Genomic DNA, 14466 nt, shown 5'->3' with positions numbered 1-14466 from the left:
ACAAGTAGTGCTTGTGTCTGGTTCTAGGCATATAACTAGAGGTTCGCAGAAGTGGGCGAATGGCACCTTCCACCTTGATGGACAGCACTAATTGCATTAGAAGTACCAACGCATGATTGTCCTTCGACCGGTCTTACAGAGTCATATTAAATTTATCTCAATTATTGAAGGCCACTGACCAAACCAGACTAATTTAGCCAGTACTCTAATTCTGCCTTGTGCTGCAAGTTGGATTGGCTTTACTTCTTGCCAATAATATAATTGTCTTTTTTGGGATATTCAAATGCCAGGGCTTTCAGGTGGCCTCTTGTGTTTGTATATCTAAATTCTACCTCACAAATACCAAGTTCTATCAGCCTCAACCCACAACGCTGCCAACAGAGCACCAAATCTCTGTTTCAAACCAGAGAGTTTAACGAAATATCCCTACCTGCGACAGAGAGTTCTCTTACCTCTCGCGTTACGGCTTTTTGTAAAGGAGCTGGTCGCGAATTCTACCAAGCACACAAACGACCATACTGTACAAGGCCTACTCCACTGCAGCCATGTCTCTCGACTCTCCACCTCCACTTGATGCTTGTCCGGAGTTAACCCCAGACAACGGTACACCGACATCCTCCTGTTCAGGCTCCGTCTATTGGAATCGAATAACCCACCACGTGGAAGAAGCCACCGGCAACAGCCAAGTACACAACAACGCCTTACACATTTTCGACAATGTCAACCACCAAGCCTCATCCTCGGGTACCAACAACGTCGCTGAACACGACGACGTCCCTGCCCGTGAACGGTCGACTCCAGGGCCCCAACACCTCAGATGCCCCCATCCTGCACCAACCCTCCCGCCCCGGCCTCGCCTACGTGACCGCGTGCCGACAGAGGTAATATCGCCTGTCGACATCGGGTCACCGATGATACCGCTGTCACCCGACTCGCGCCCAGCCACTGCTGTCAGGTTCGTGGGCGAGCCCACCGCCATCCACTCGTCCACCCCATCACCCTCCCGGCGTCCTACGAGTACCATCGCTTCCCCTTCCGGGAGTTCTTCCCGCGGTGGTCAAGGGCGCTGGCGGTTGAGGGATCTCCTGTCCGACTTCAAGGCCTGGTTCCGGAGGGGCGCCCGCGGGGGTGGGAACGGGGCCCGGCCGGGGCGCAGGCGCGGGCTGTCACCGGGCTGGTTCGCGCGTCGGCGCAATGCGGGAGCCTGAGACCTCGAAGATCTTGTTGAGGCCAAGCCGTCCGAGTGTATGACATTTGGGTGTCTTTTTATTTTGGTTTTGATTTTCCCTCTCCCTCTTGGATTTGTGAGGTTGGGGTTAAGTGTGAATAGCGGTGCATCGTGGGTGGGATTTTACATTCGTGGCTTGGTGGAGTATCATGGTGAACGCCGTCGTTTTTCCTGGAATCTTGGAAATGAGGATGCAAACCGGAGGAACGAGTTCGAGGGATTGAAATAATCTCGGTTTCCCTGAAACGGGAAGAAATGTGATACTCATGGTTGATTTACGTTGCCGGAAAACCTCAATGGTCTCTCGAGTTATATCCATACCCGAGGCTACCTCGCCTTCGCGACGGCGTCACCTCAATTTACTTATAGATTGAATACAACGCTGATCAGGACAATTATCATCAAGGGCAAAGTTTTGTCATTTACGGAGCTTACCATCTTCATCGTAGTGATTGCTTTCCTTGGTCAGACCTCCCTGGTCGACGGGATAACCTTTCCATGAGACTTGCTTTGCGACACTTATATCTATTGCAGACCTCGTATTTATCTCAAATCAGTACCATGCGTCTTCAACTCGACACCCCGAGTTTATGTTTTTGTACTTGTTCCAAGGCGTGGACAGAGAGGTTATGAAAGAACAATTTTGAAGGCGGATTAGGAAGGGAGATAATTTCAAGTGAGGTTGACATTAAAGATATCCAATTAATCTTTGAAAATCATACACACATACTAAGATACATGGACGTTAAATCGTAGTCGCATACCACAAAGGCGTAAAAGTCACCTTCTCCGTCAGTCCAAAATCATTTTTCCCCATGGTCCTCAACAAACAATAATCGTGAATTTGCCCAATCCAATATATGCTCCCGTCATAGAGATTCCCAAAACGAAATCATCAAAAGGCGTGCTTTGCGCACATCATTTATTTCTTCTTCTTACCGGTGAGGGCGCCGGTCAGGGAGCCCAGGCCAAGCCCGTCGAGCAGCCTGTTGAGGCCGAGGGTGCCCAGCAGGCCGTCGACGATGCCGCCGAGGCCGAGGCCGCTGAGCAGGCGGCCCACGATGCCGAGCACACCCGTGAGCAGCAGGCCGACGGCGGCGATGATCTGGAAGAGGGGCTCGCCCAGGAGGCCCCAGAGGGGGTTGAGCTCCTTCTTGGCGTGGGGCATGTCCTCGAGCTTGCGCTTGGCGCCCTCGATGGTCTCGGTGACGGTGCCGGTGAGCTGTGGGGTACCGAGTTAGTATATGTGAATATGAATGTGACCAAAGGAGGGTATTGTGGTCGATGGGTGTGATACTTACCTCCTTGATAACCTCGGCAAGGTGGAACTCCTCGGGAGTGGCCTCGCGGGTGCCGGACTTGTGCTTGGCGTTGGCCTGGATGTGTCCGTCGGGGTCGAGGCCGCGGATGACACCGTGCGCCTCGCGGAGGATGTTGCTGCCCTCCTCGATCAGGGGGCGGACCTCCTTGACGAGCGCCTCCTCGTCGCGCTCGTCCTCGGGCTGGCGCTCGGCCGCCTCGATCTTGGTGGTGATCATCTTGCAGATGGGCTTGATCTTGTCAAGGCACTGCTCGAGGCACATGGCCATCTGGGTGGCGAGCTTCTTGTCCTGCTCGGCCTGGAGGCGTGCCTCCTTCTCCTCCTCGGTCTCTCCCTCCTCGGCGGGGATCTCGGAGAGCAGATTGACGTGGCCGACTGTGAGGCCCTTGCTGTTGACGACGTCGCCGTCGTCATCAATCTCGAGACCGGCGCAGACGAGAGGGTCACCGCTTGTGAGCTTGGCGACAACGTTGCCGTTCTCGTCGACAACGTTGCCGTCTTGGTTGACGTGCAGACCAGCCAGGACCCCCTTCTTCTTCTCAACCTCCTCGGGCTCCCACCGCTCGGCCTTGCCGATGACATTACCATTGCCGTCGAGGATGTCACCATCCTGGTCGACGGTGCGGCCGGAAAGCTTCTTGGGGTCTCCCTCCACGAGGCGGCCGACAATGTCGCCGCCGGGGGTGACGACGTGACCCTCCTTGTTGACGGTCAGGCCGTTGAGCTCGGCGAAGATACCTTCCTTAGAACCCTCGCGCTCGCCCTCAGTAACAAGCTCCGCGTGGCCGATGACATCGCCAGACTCGCTCAAGATCTCGCCGTTCTTGTTGCACATGCGGCCGACCATCTTGCTAATATCACCGTCGACAACACGGCCGAAGATGACGCCGGCAGAGTCAACGACATTGCCAGACTTGTTGACACGCTTGCCAGCGAGGATGGACTTGTCAACCTCGGCCTCGGGCTCAACCTCCTCTTCCTCCCAGCGCTCGGCCTTGCCGATGACATTGCCGGCCTTGTCGAGGACCTCGCCGTCGGGGTCGACGGTCTTGCCCTGGAGGACCTTCAAGTCGCCCTCGATGACCTGGCCGACCTGCTGACCTTCCCAGATGACCTTGCCCTTGGCGTCAATGACGTTACCCTCGAAGGACTCAAACGGCTTGGACTCCATGAGCTCTTGCAGCTCGTTGTCGGGGATGGGCTCGGCGCGGCCAATCTCCTTGCCGCTGTCGTTCCAGATGATGCCGTTCTCGTCAACCTTTCGGCCGATGAGGTGAGACGTGATACCCTGGGTGATGCGGCCGATGGCCTGGCCCTTCTCGTTGACGACATTGCCCAGCTTGTTGACAGTGGCGCCCTTGAGGATGGAATAGTCAATTTCAGCCTCGGGCTGCACGGTGGCAGTTGGGTAGCCGCTGGCGTAGGTGTACTCGGTCTGCTGGTCGTCGGGGATCTGGGCCTCGGAGGGAGCAGCCTGTGTGCCCTCGGCGGCTTGCGTGCCCTCGGCCTGAGTTCCGACCTCTGTCTCTGGAACTTGGGTACCCTCGTACTGAGTAGTTCCCTCAGGAAGAGTTCCCTGAAGTTGAGACTCTGCCAAGGTTCCATCCTGGAGTTGGGATCCCTGGATCTGAGTGCCGTCCGGGAGTTGAGTACCCTCTGGGAGGTCGTTCAGGTCGATTTGAGAGAGTGTGTAGCCTTCAGGAAGTTGGGTGCCCTCGGGGAGTTCGCGGAGTGTGCCGGTGCCAGTCTGGCCCTCGGTTTGTTCGTCGCCTGGTAGTTGTTGGCTGTTGTCAGCAGCGTAGGTGACCGAGTCCTCGGGTCGCAGCTCCTCACCGTCAAGCTCGTCACCCTCGGTGGTGAACTGGCTGTCCTCGGGCTTTGCCGTCGTGGTGGCCTGCTCAGTGGTGGCCTGCTCGTCGGTCTCAGCGGGTGTGACACCTTCTTCGGTGGTGGCCTCGGTGCCGCTCTTTTCCTCGGAGCCCAGGGTTTGTGCTTGGGAGCCCTCTGGGATGGTCAGGTTGGTGCCTTGGTCGCCGATTTGGCTCTGGATCTTGCGGATGGACTCCGGGATCTCGGAGTCGTCCTGCTGGGACTTCTTGCTACCGCCGCCGAACGAGGGAACAATCCTGCTGGCGCCGCTCACGAAGTTGGAGAATCGGGAGCCAGTTTGAGACTGTGCCTTCTGGGAATCCTCGCCGACTTCACCGGCCTTCTCAGTGGCCTGCTCACCAGCTTGCTCCGCAGGCTCGGTCATGTCCTTGCCCTCGTCCTCGGGGAGGTCGTCCTTGGCGGACTGGGCGGTCTCCTGCGCGTTCTCGACTGCGCCATTGGCATCCTCTGAAAGATCATCTTTGTTGACGCCGTTGGACAAGACGCTGGGCTCCTTGGCGTTCCTGCTGAAGCTGTTGTTACTACCAGGGCCTTTGACTGCGTAGTCATCTCCTTCGTACCTGACAGACTTGGCGACGCTGCCGGCAGCCGACTTGCCGCCGCCGACTTTGGATTGCACTTGGGACTGTGCGTTTCCGCCTTCCTCGCCCTCTTGCAGGACTTCTGGTTCTTGAACGCCCTTATCTTGGAGTTGTTGTTGGGCTGTGCTGGTGGGGGCCTCGGAGCCGTCATCACCCTTGGATGACTGCTGCTTGTTCTTGCCCCATGGCCAACCTCCTGGTGGCTGTGTGTCCGCCATGTTGAATCTTGAGCACGGGAATAAAGAAAAGGGTCTGGTGACACTGAACAGCGTTGGTGGTGTGGTGATATGGCGTTGAGGTGTGGTGTCTCAGTCGGACAGCACAGTAGGGATGCGATTTGAAGAGATACGATGAGCAATTAGGGGAATCTTGTTGAATATGCGATAACTGATTTGGAATTTGTGTGTTCTTCAGCTTTGGATAATGGCAGGGACCAATCTGGCAGCCTGGATTTGCTTGCGACGCGAGCTTATATGCGTTCACAACACCAGTTCGAGGGACCCTGCGTGCTCCAGCCTAGCAGCAGCTACAGCAGGCTGTCGACAGCTTCCAGGCAGGGAACGTCATCTGTGGAAGGGGGTTGGAAGCACTCCTCCAGCCTTACGTCACAGCCACACCCATCTCGATCGTGTCTCGTCCCGGCCGGCGGAGGAGATCATCGCATAATGACAGAATGGTGGTGAGTACAGAAGCAGATGAAGCAGGCATCAAGCCACAAGAGCTAGCAGAGCTCCCCACGGATGACTTCATCGAAGGGGGGCAGGAGTGACTTGTCTTGTGCTGGTGTAATGCTGCAGATGCGTATCACACTCTGAAGCCCTGGACCAGCACCCCAGCCGGGCCCAGACCCCGTCAGGATGCGAGCGGTTACATGTCTCAGACGGGGCCTCGTGGATGTTTTGCCTGGCATACCGAGGTGAGGTAGACCTGGGAGGGTGGGCCAGACTCGTGTAATGCCATTGGCCGGGCTCAGGTAAATTGGAGACGACGCCCAGCGTATCATCGCATGCGGCAAGTGGCAAGAAACAGGTTATTTGCAAAGGTGTGGCTTGTCTCCCTGGCGTGTGGCGAAGGACTTACACCAGAATGAAGTCAAGCCAGCCACTGGCATCCTTCCAACAGCCGCAAGTGGCCGCCAGACATGCACTTCGCCCACCAGGATCGTTCGACAGGGAGTGATCGACACGACAGCTTTTGCCTGCGACCTTCACGCAGGCAGGACAGCTAGAGCTCGGACAAGGGTAGCTGCTCGAGAAATACGTCATGCGGCCGGTGGGGATGAGGCCCTGTGGGTTGCTTCGTTGATGCTGAGTTCCCCTATCGGAAACAGTTTGCGGATGGGTCGGCTCTCCTGAGGCTACTTGCTCTGTTCTTTGCTTCTGTCCGTCCTCGCGCTGTTGATTTCCCTGCTCTGGGAGATCCGGGCCTCCCGGCTAACGTGCAATTTTGCGAATCGTATTTCTACTACCCTGACCAAGCGTTTTCCGCTTGGGCCACCAGTTCGCTGTGTGTTGACCGAGTATCCTGGACTTCCTGCGCCCGTTCGGGCTTCACGGAGTATCTCCAAGATCACCACACGGACCACAGATTCGTTCTCAGATCATCATTCCAGGACAAACCCCGTGGGGTACTCCATAGCCCTTATTTAGAACTCCTGACGCCGGCTCTCGTCTCTTCTTCGAACTGGCACTATCAACATGCTCAATGTGAAGACCACTCCGCCCACAACCAACTACGAAAATACGACTTTGGGCTGTGCTGGCTGTCCATTGTTGTTGAAGACTGTCGGGATGCGTATGGTGAGTTGAATGCCCTCAGTTGTTGACTTGACGTCGAGGAAGATGTCCGAAGGGCTCGGCTTCCTCTCCTCGGGCTCTTTCCTGTGGCTCTGAGCATTTTCGCGGGGACGCGACTCGGACGACGATTCCGCCTCGTCGCCTGACCCAGCTGTCTTAGGCTTCGGCGCCGAACTCGAAGGTCGTGAACGCGCCTTGCCAGATTCACCATGACCACCCTCGCCAGCCTTCTTCCCGAAACCGCTCTTGTTGTCATGGAATGAACCGACGACGTTCCCTTCCGCATCCAGGATGTTACCGAATGGATCGACCCTTAATCCGCCCGGTCCCTGACCAGCAGCAGCCATAGCTTTCATGACTTCTGCCAAGTCCCACGTTGGGGGTTGTTGTTTTGACTCTTGCTGCTGGCCCTCTCCGGTTTCCACTTCAGCCACGTAACCGAGCAGTTCGCCCTCGTCGCCGAGCACATCGCCCCGGGCATTTGATATTGTCCGCCCGACCATGGACGGAAGATCCCCCTCGACTCGGCCGAGGACATCTCCCTTGTTGTCCAAAATATCTCCGAATTCATCGATGGTTTTGCCCACGAGATGATCTTTTGGTATTTGGTATATGGGAAGCTTTTTTGGTGGATCTGAAGATTGACCCTCTGGTGGTGGTGTTGGGTCAGGATTGGACTCTATAGGGTCTATCGGGATGACTCTGGGGATGTCTCCAATAGGCGCCACATAAGCCGGGCTGTCTTTTGGTGTTTTTTTCCGCAAACCACCTGGGCTCTGGCTGCGTTCCGGTTCCGGGCTGTCGTCTGAAAGCTCTTCTATCTCGGGACCTTCATCATTGTGGACACCCGGTTGGGAGCTACCTTGGCGGTGCGCAGACTGGCGGGCATTGTCGCTGGCATCATTGTCGACATTGCTGGCCGCCTTGGGCGCAGCAGGCTTGTGGCCGCCGCTGCCACCACCACCAGAGCTGGTGCTCTGCTCCATGGGGATCTCGTAGGACCCTTGTAGTGATCCCTGATGTGACACTTTCTCAGTCGTCATGGACCAATGGCCCATCTCACTGCTTAATGTAGACTGCGGACGGATTGCGCCTTCCGAAGTGAGGGCGAAGCTTGACGGCCGTGGTCTAAACAAACTGCCTGCGGCGATATGCTCCAGGTAACGCTTTTTGTCGCGTCAGGCGGCGCGACAGGTGGCGGCGACGCGCTCAGCTTCACCTTCTAGCCAGCCGACTGCGAGAGCTCCAAAGGTGCAGGCGGAAGAAGCCGCAGCCTACGTCACTTGCAATGGTGTGTGAGGTGGGGTATGACTCTTCTAGGCCTGGTCTGGTGCGAAGACAAGGGATGCTGCAGTTGCAGGCTGGCAGGATGCAGTACAAAGGCAAGCGTAAGAAAGTAGTGTGAATGAGATGAGTCCGGCGCCGTTGACGGTGTCCGGAGAACGCAGGAACACGACGTAGACAACCTACCTAGACTACCTAGGTTAGGCAGCGGAAGACGACAAGGACGGTAGCGAGAAAGGGTGAGGCGCAGGCAGGGACAGTGTTGCGGAGAATGACCCCGCTACTCTCTCAAGACGTAGCCAGGCAAAGCGTCAAGCCACATCTCTGAATGGCCATCCCAGGGGGTGACATCACTTTGACTGTCGCGCATACAGCATCGGAATCGAGGAATCTGATTCAACGACGGGATGCCAGAAACCTGCTTTGGGTCCACGGAAGCACCCAGATCTGCTCCACACTCGTGCGTGAGATGAGGCTAGTGTGGAGTCCAGACTCGACAAGTGTTTGAGGTGTGGCTGACGCCATGATGCGATGAAGGACAGCGCCAGACTACGGGAGGAAGGTCCAGGCTCCCTCCAGCCACACCGGCGACTTTGGATGGCAGCAGACCTCCCGGCCGCCTGAACCGTTCTGGTTGACAGTTTCCCAGGACGAGGTCAGTGCCGAGTATGAAGTACCGTTTCAGCTGCGCCGGATGGTTCCAGGAAGCCCTAAATACCGTACTATGGTCTACGCTCTGGAGGGGCGCCGGCTGGCGTTGTGTTCAATGGTCCTGGTTGGTCGATCAATGTATTTGCAACTACGCTTCAGTAGCGCAATACTGCTGGTCATGTGTTGTCGCAGCGAATAGGGGGATGCGCAAAGGACTGCCGTGCTACACACCTAGAGGCACTTCCTGCTTCCGCCTCGTCAGAGGTCGCATGGCGCATGAGAGTTGGTCCTTTCTGCTCGCTTTGAGACGAGGGCAATAATCTATCCAACCCATCATATCCTAAGGAGGAGAGCGGCGAGCGTGATGCCTTCGGCGGGCCTGTGGACACGCTGGTTCCTGTGTAATAGCAACGCTCGTACTGGTGAGAGCTGCCTGGTCGATGGGATTGGTCGATGGACTGGTCAACGTGACTGGTCGATACGAAGAAATATCGTGATGCGCAAGGCAGACCGGCAGACCGGCAGACCACACAACCAAGGGATCTCGTATAGCCGGTGGGAGATATCCAGTCTTGGTGTGGGTGTGGTCGAGGGAGCACATGAACCATGAACCTGTTTGTCATGGCTTGAGACAGACGTTGAGTGACCATGGAACGGCTGAACCACAGTCTCTCGGCCTTGGAAATCTCGCAGGGTTGAAAATAACAGGAGGGTGTATTCTTGGGTTTCCTTGATGGGAGTCAAGCTGGGTCGATGCTATGGACATGTTGGTTCAGCGGCCGCAGTCGACCAGAAGGCGAAGTTTATATGTCTAGGCTGGGTAGTCGGCCATGTGGTAATTGTCGAATCAACCAATCCGTAGAGCTTCACAGGAGGGCCATGCGCCCCTTGATGAAATGCCGGGCATGCAGTATGCACACCTCCAAACTAAACTGGAGCTTGTCGGACGTAGTGGGAGCTGCACCAAGCTGCCTCGTTGGGGTTGACATGGCTTGGCGCAGTACAGAATCGGGTTGACGATGTCTGGTTGAGGAATCTGCCCCGACCCCACCGACCGAGGAAAGCATGCACGCTGGGCAATTGAGGAAGCTGCTATCAGCTGACAGTCCAGATGGATGTATGCATTGTGTGTGTACCTGGCCTTGATGCAGGAGAAGGAGCGGGCGGGCGGGTAGGTGAGCGGGTGAGGTTGGAATGGGCCACCACCCAACGCTAGGAACCCACATGCTTCGAGGCGTGCATCTTAGGTTGCGCCGCTGTGAGACATGCGCCGGCTCAAGCTTTCCAACTGACTTACGGCTATCAGCATAGTGTGACAGCGGGTGTGCTACAGGACGTCCATCTTGGTGCCCGCAGACGCCCCGTCAGCCAAACCTCGGGACGCTGGGTCACACCGTCTGAGCGGCTTCTACCACGGGTTCCAACGTTTTGGTACGGGCGGCCCTGTTCTACCCTGCCTTCCAGTCCCCTTCTAGGCTTCCAGGGGCAGGTAAAGCTGTTCAAGTGCCACCGTCTCAGCTCCCTCCCAAGGTTGGGGCCTTTTCTTAGCGCTGGCCTTCCCCTCCGTTCGCCAAGCAACCAGCTGCCCGGCCCAGGCGGCTCGTGGCAGCGCGCCACCGGACCGTTTCATGATCGCCTGCTCCCGTCGAAGTCTAAAACACAGCCACGCAACCGAACCAGACAATGAGGACAACCAGAAAAAAAAAAACGAGACGGCTGAGCCACAGCTCTGCTCTACTATTAGCCCGAGCGCCACACATCACCGCCCGCACCTTCAGATGATCCTGTCGATCCTGTTATTATGCAAGGAGGCATGGTCAGTGCCCCCCCAGTAGTAGTCGGATCGAATTGGCAAAACAGGGCAATTAACACCCTCCTGCTAACGACGGGCATGCGGTCTGGACCACTTGATCAACAGTGACAGCCTTTGGACCGGGGCATGCGCTACTGCGAAGGACTGGGGGCATGCGACGGCAGAGGTAGCATGTGCGCCCACCGATTGGGCGGTCGGGCGGTCGGGCAGACTGGACGATGAACGGACGCCTCGACGACCTCTGGGGTGTCGGGATGTTCGACGCCTCTCGCCAGCTGATCGACGCCTCAACGCGTGGCCCTCCTCAAACCGCTATTGTTTAGTCTCTCGTCTGTTTACTACGCTGTCGTCTGCTCTTGCAGCAGTCTTCCCATCCTGCACCGGGACTAACCCATCCCACAGTAGCGCCTCGCAGAGATTGGCCCTTTCTAGCTGCGGATTCAACTCCCGATTCGTGTGAGGCGTGCATCGAATCCTCGTACGGAGAATATGTGCGTGGACCCCGCGGTAAGTTTGTTGCCTCTTAGCACTGCGCTTCTGTGACGAATGACGTTGTTTTGGTGGAGAGCATGCGCCAGCGTGGCTAAACAGAGTGCTTCGTGCGAAAGTATGCTCGCAAGTGTCTTGTCTAGCTTCTGCGTTGTTCGGTGACCGGTTCCAGCGTCCAAGGGGGGACGTTGTGTTGCGAGCCGCCCGCCGCGCTGTCATCAATGGGAGCTTGTTCACGGGAGGCTGGTCATTGATCCGGGGGTCTGCCCGAATCAACGTCAAGAGGACGAGGCCAGAACCGTGGGCCAGAGCTCACATGCAACTGTGGCAGCTCGTTTTCCCAATCTCCCGGTCCTGAGAAGCCACGCCTCAGCCAGAGGTGGCTTGACCAGTCGGGCTGGGGAGGAGCAATTGCTCCATGATGTCGCCGGGGATTCCCTGAGAACGTCCATGGCAGGCAGGCCGACAGGCCTAGCCGGCTGCCCACCGCCACACCTCCTGCTTTTTCTCGACGACACATGAAGACCGCGACTGACTGCACTGAATCATGAATCCCGCGGGGGTTCGCCATTTTATGGAAATAGACTCGAAATGGTGGTGCCGTCAAGGGTAACACAACTCCCGAAGAAGCCGCGTAGTTAGTGAGACCTGAGCTTCTCTTTCACACAGATTCGTGGTCGCACGAGTACTTGCTTGTCCCCGAGGAATGGGGAACCGGCCGACGGTATTCGTACCCCATGTTCTGTAGCACACGAGCTACACTCGACCGGCTTTAATTTGTTAGTTCGACATGAAGTGGATATGGGTGGAGAAGTAGAGAACATCAACTTGCACTCAAATTCTGTGGAAGAAGAAGTCCTACTACTTTCTCTCCATAAATATCCGAAGAAGAGAGGATATTTCAGAGGGTTAGGCAGGCAGGCAATCCAATCCAACCTGATAGCGAGGGGGTGTGGATGCTCATGCCGAACTAACAAAATTGTAGCCTGTCGAGTGTAGACCAGCGATGGTGAAATTTCAGGCCCACACCCCCTAGTGTATGCATTTAGCAATTTCAGAAGGGGCGCCTAAAAAACGCTGCAATGAAACGCATAAACTATAAAGTGATTCATGCATAACAAAATCGCTAACTACTTTCCCTATTAAAAAGGCAATAAGTTATTCTACCTAATTAACTTTATTATTAATTTGCAAATCTTATAAGATTATTAACCTTATAATTATTAATATATTACTAATTCTTTATTATAATATTATAAATAATACTCTTTCTTACTATAATAATAGCTTTCCTTATTTTCTTAATAATAAAGATTAATCTTAAAAAGCATTTTATTTATAAAACTATTTATAAAGCTATATATATTACTTATAAATAATGCAATTAATTATATATAATTAATATTAATTATAAAAAAAATTATTTATATTAAAAGTATATATTATTTATAGCTATTTATTACTCCTTAAAGTAAGTAATTATTAACAACTTTTTTAAAGCTAAGAAAATATTTAGCTTTCTTTAAGCCTTATAAAAAAAGTTTATTAAAACTTACTTTATAAGAAGGCAACCTTATAGCATTTTTAAAGGTAATGAAATAATTACTATCTTTTAAGTACTTAATAATATATTTATACCCCTTAATTATTATTATATAGTTTTTTTTCTTAATAAAATTTATAAAAATACTTTTTAAGAAATAAAGATATATATTTATATTATAAAGTATTTAAACCTTATCTTTAATAGCTTTAATAATATCTTATTTAATTACCTTATTAATTTTTTTATAAAAATTCTTAATTAAGCTATATTTTATTAAAAAATAATTAATATTAAAGTTATAATATATTTAGCTTATAATTAAATTAATTTACTTTTATTTTTAATTAACGTTATTATTAATAATAATTTAAGCAAAATTAATTTAATTTATATAAATATTAATATTACTTAATATAAAGTATTAAAGCAATTTAAAGAATTTTTTAAACCTTAATTATATTTATAATATTCTTTATAACTTTTATAGCCTTTAGCTTTTAATTAAAGATATTATTATAACAAGCCTTTAAAAATTAGTTTTTAAGCAAGTTATTTATATAATTATATACTTTTATTACTTAAAGAAGTAATATACTTAGCTTTAAGAAATAATGCTTTATATATATATATTATGGGCTGGCCCTAAAGGGGCTGCAGGCTGGCTAGCGCCTTCTTCCATAAGCTGCAAAAGCAGCAACCTTTTAACTAAGCCAAAAGGTACGTAATAATCCAAGCTCCCTTGGATTACCTAGCCAGCCATTATAAGGCTTGGGCTTCCAGCCCAAGCCCATTACATAGCCCCTTAACTACTAGTGGCGCACAATTACCCCCAAGGCTTACTCGCGACATTGCCTTTTCAAGCCAAGGTTCTTCTTTACGAAAGGGGTGCCCGCACATTGCGGCAAACGTGACTTGAACCTTCAACCCTAAAGCTTGGATTATTTGTTATGGGCTGGCCCTAAAGGGGCTGCAGGCTGGTTAGCGCCTTCTTCCATAAGCTGCAAAAGCAGCAACCTTTTAATTAAGCCAAAAGGTACGTAATAATCCAAGCTCCCTTGGATTACCTAGCCAGCCACTATAAGGCTTGGGCTTCCAGCTCAAGCCCATTATAATATAATAAGAAAATATATAGTTTTTTAATTATAGTTATTATAAAATAGGGTAGTTAATAAAGAGTATTGCAATTACTTAAATAAGTTAAGCTAGCTTTTTTAATATTTTATATTAACTTAATTATTTAAGTAAAAATAAATTTATAAAACTTTTTTTATAATATCTTTAAGTTAAGTAATTCCCTTAAAATAGCCTTTTAGCTATAAAAAACCCTTAAAATTATTAATAACCCTCCCTTTTAATAAGCCGTGTAATGGGCTTGGGCTATTGCCCAAGCCGTAATGCATGCCCATGCCGGGCCCACACTGCACCCAACCTTCTTACATGATGGGGCACATACTTAAAAGATAGATTTAAAGTTAGGCCCTTTTAAGGCTTAACTTACTTCTTAGATATTGCAATTCATAACTCCTTTTAAGTATTTTTTAGCAAACGCTTAAAGCCAACCTATAACATTAAATTATAATTTCCAAACTATATTAAGGAGGATACTTATATTATAAAGATAAATAACCTTATACTTAAGATATTAACCTTTTTATAAAACGTATAGCTAAGAATCTCTTAACTTACTTTAATATTAAGCTATAAAAATGCTTAAAAAGCGCCTTACCCCCCTTAGCTATTTATAGCAATGCTTATTAACGCTAATAATAATGTCGCTATATCTTTCCTTATAGCAATACTTTACTAACTTACAAAGCTTAAAGTATATATAAACCCTCTTAACTTACCCTTGATTTAATGCAAGCCG

The 14466-nt window shown here is 51.6% G+C and overlaps 3 protein-coding genes across 3 annotated transcripts; 1 reads left to right on the top strand and 2 right to left on the bottom strand.

Moving 5' to 3' along the window:
• Nucleotides 1-545: 545 nt before the first annotated feature.
• INS49_000174 (uncharacterized protein) lies at nt 546-1208 on the top strand (the record flags this gene model as incomplete). Its single annotated transcript, XM_043161012.1, has 1 exon — nt 546-1208. The coding sequence occupies one exon, from the start codon at nt 546-548 to the stop codon at nt 1206-1208; it is 663 nt and encodes a 220-aa protein (XP_043029518.1).
• Nucleotides 1209-2150: 942 nt separating this feature from the next.
• INS49_000173 (uncharacterized protein) lies at nt 2151-5238 on the bottom strand (the record flags this gene model as incomplete). Its single annotated transcript, XM_043161011.1, has 2 exons — nt 2151-2450; nt 2530-5238. The coding sequence occupies 2 exons, from the start codon at nt 5236-5238 to the stop codon at nt 2151-2153; spliced, it is 3009 nt and encodes a 1002-aa protein (XP_043029517.1).
• A 1514-nt stretch (nt 5239-6752) lies between these two features.
• Nucleotides 6753-7802, bottom strand: INS49_000172 (uncharacterized protein; the record flags this gene model as incomplete). Its single annotated transcript, XM_043161010.1, has 1 exon — nt 6753-7802. One exon carries the CDS (start codon nt 7800-7802, stop codon nt 6753-6755), a length of 1050 nt encoding a protein of 349 aa, XP_043029516.1.
• Nucleotides 7803-14466: the final 6664 nt, after the last annotated feature.

The sequence above is a fragment of the Diaporthe citri genome, assembly GCF_014595645.1.
Source record: "Diaporthe citri strain NFHF-8-4 chromosome Unknown scaffold_1, whole genome shotgun sequence".
Lineage (NCBI taxonomy): Eukaryota > Fungi > Ascomycota > Sordariomycetes > Diaporthales > Diaporthaceae > Diaporthe > Diaporthe citri.
This window is presented reverse-complemented; position numbering and strand designations above follow the sequence as displayed.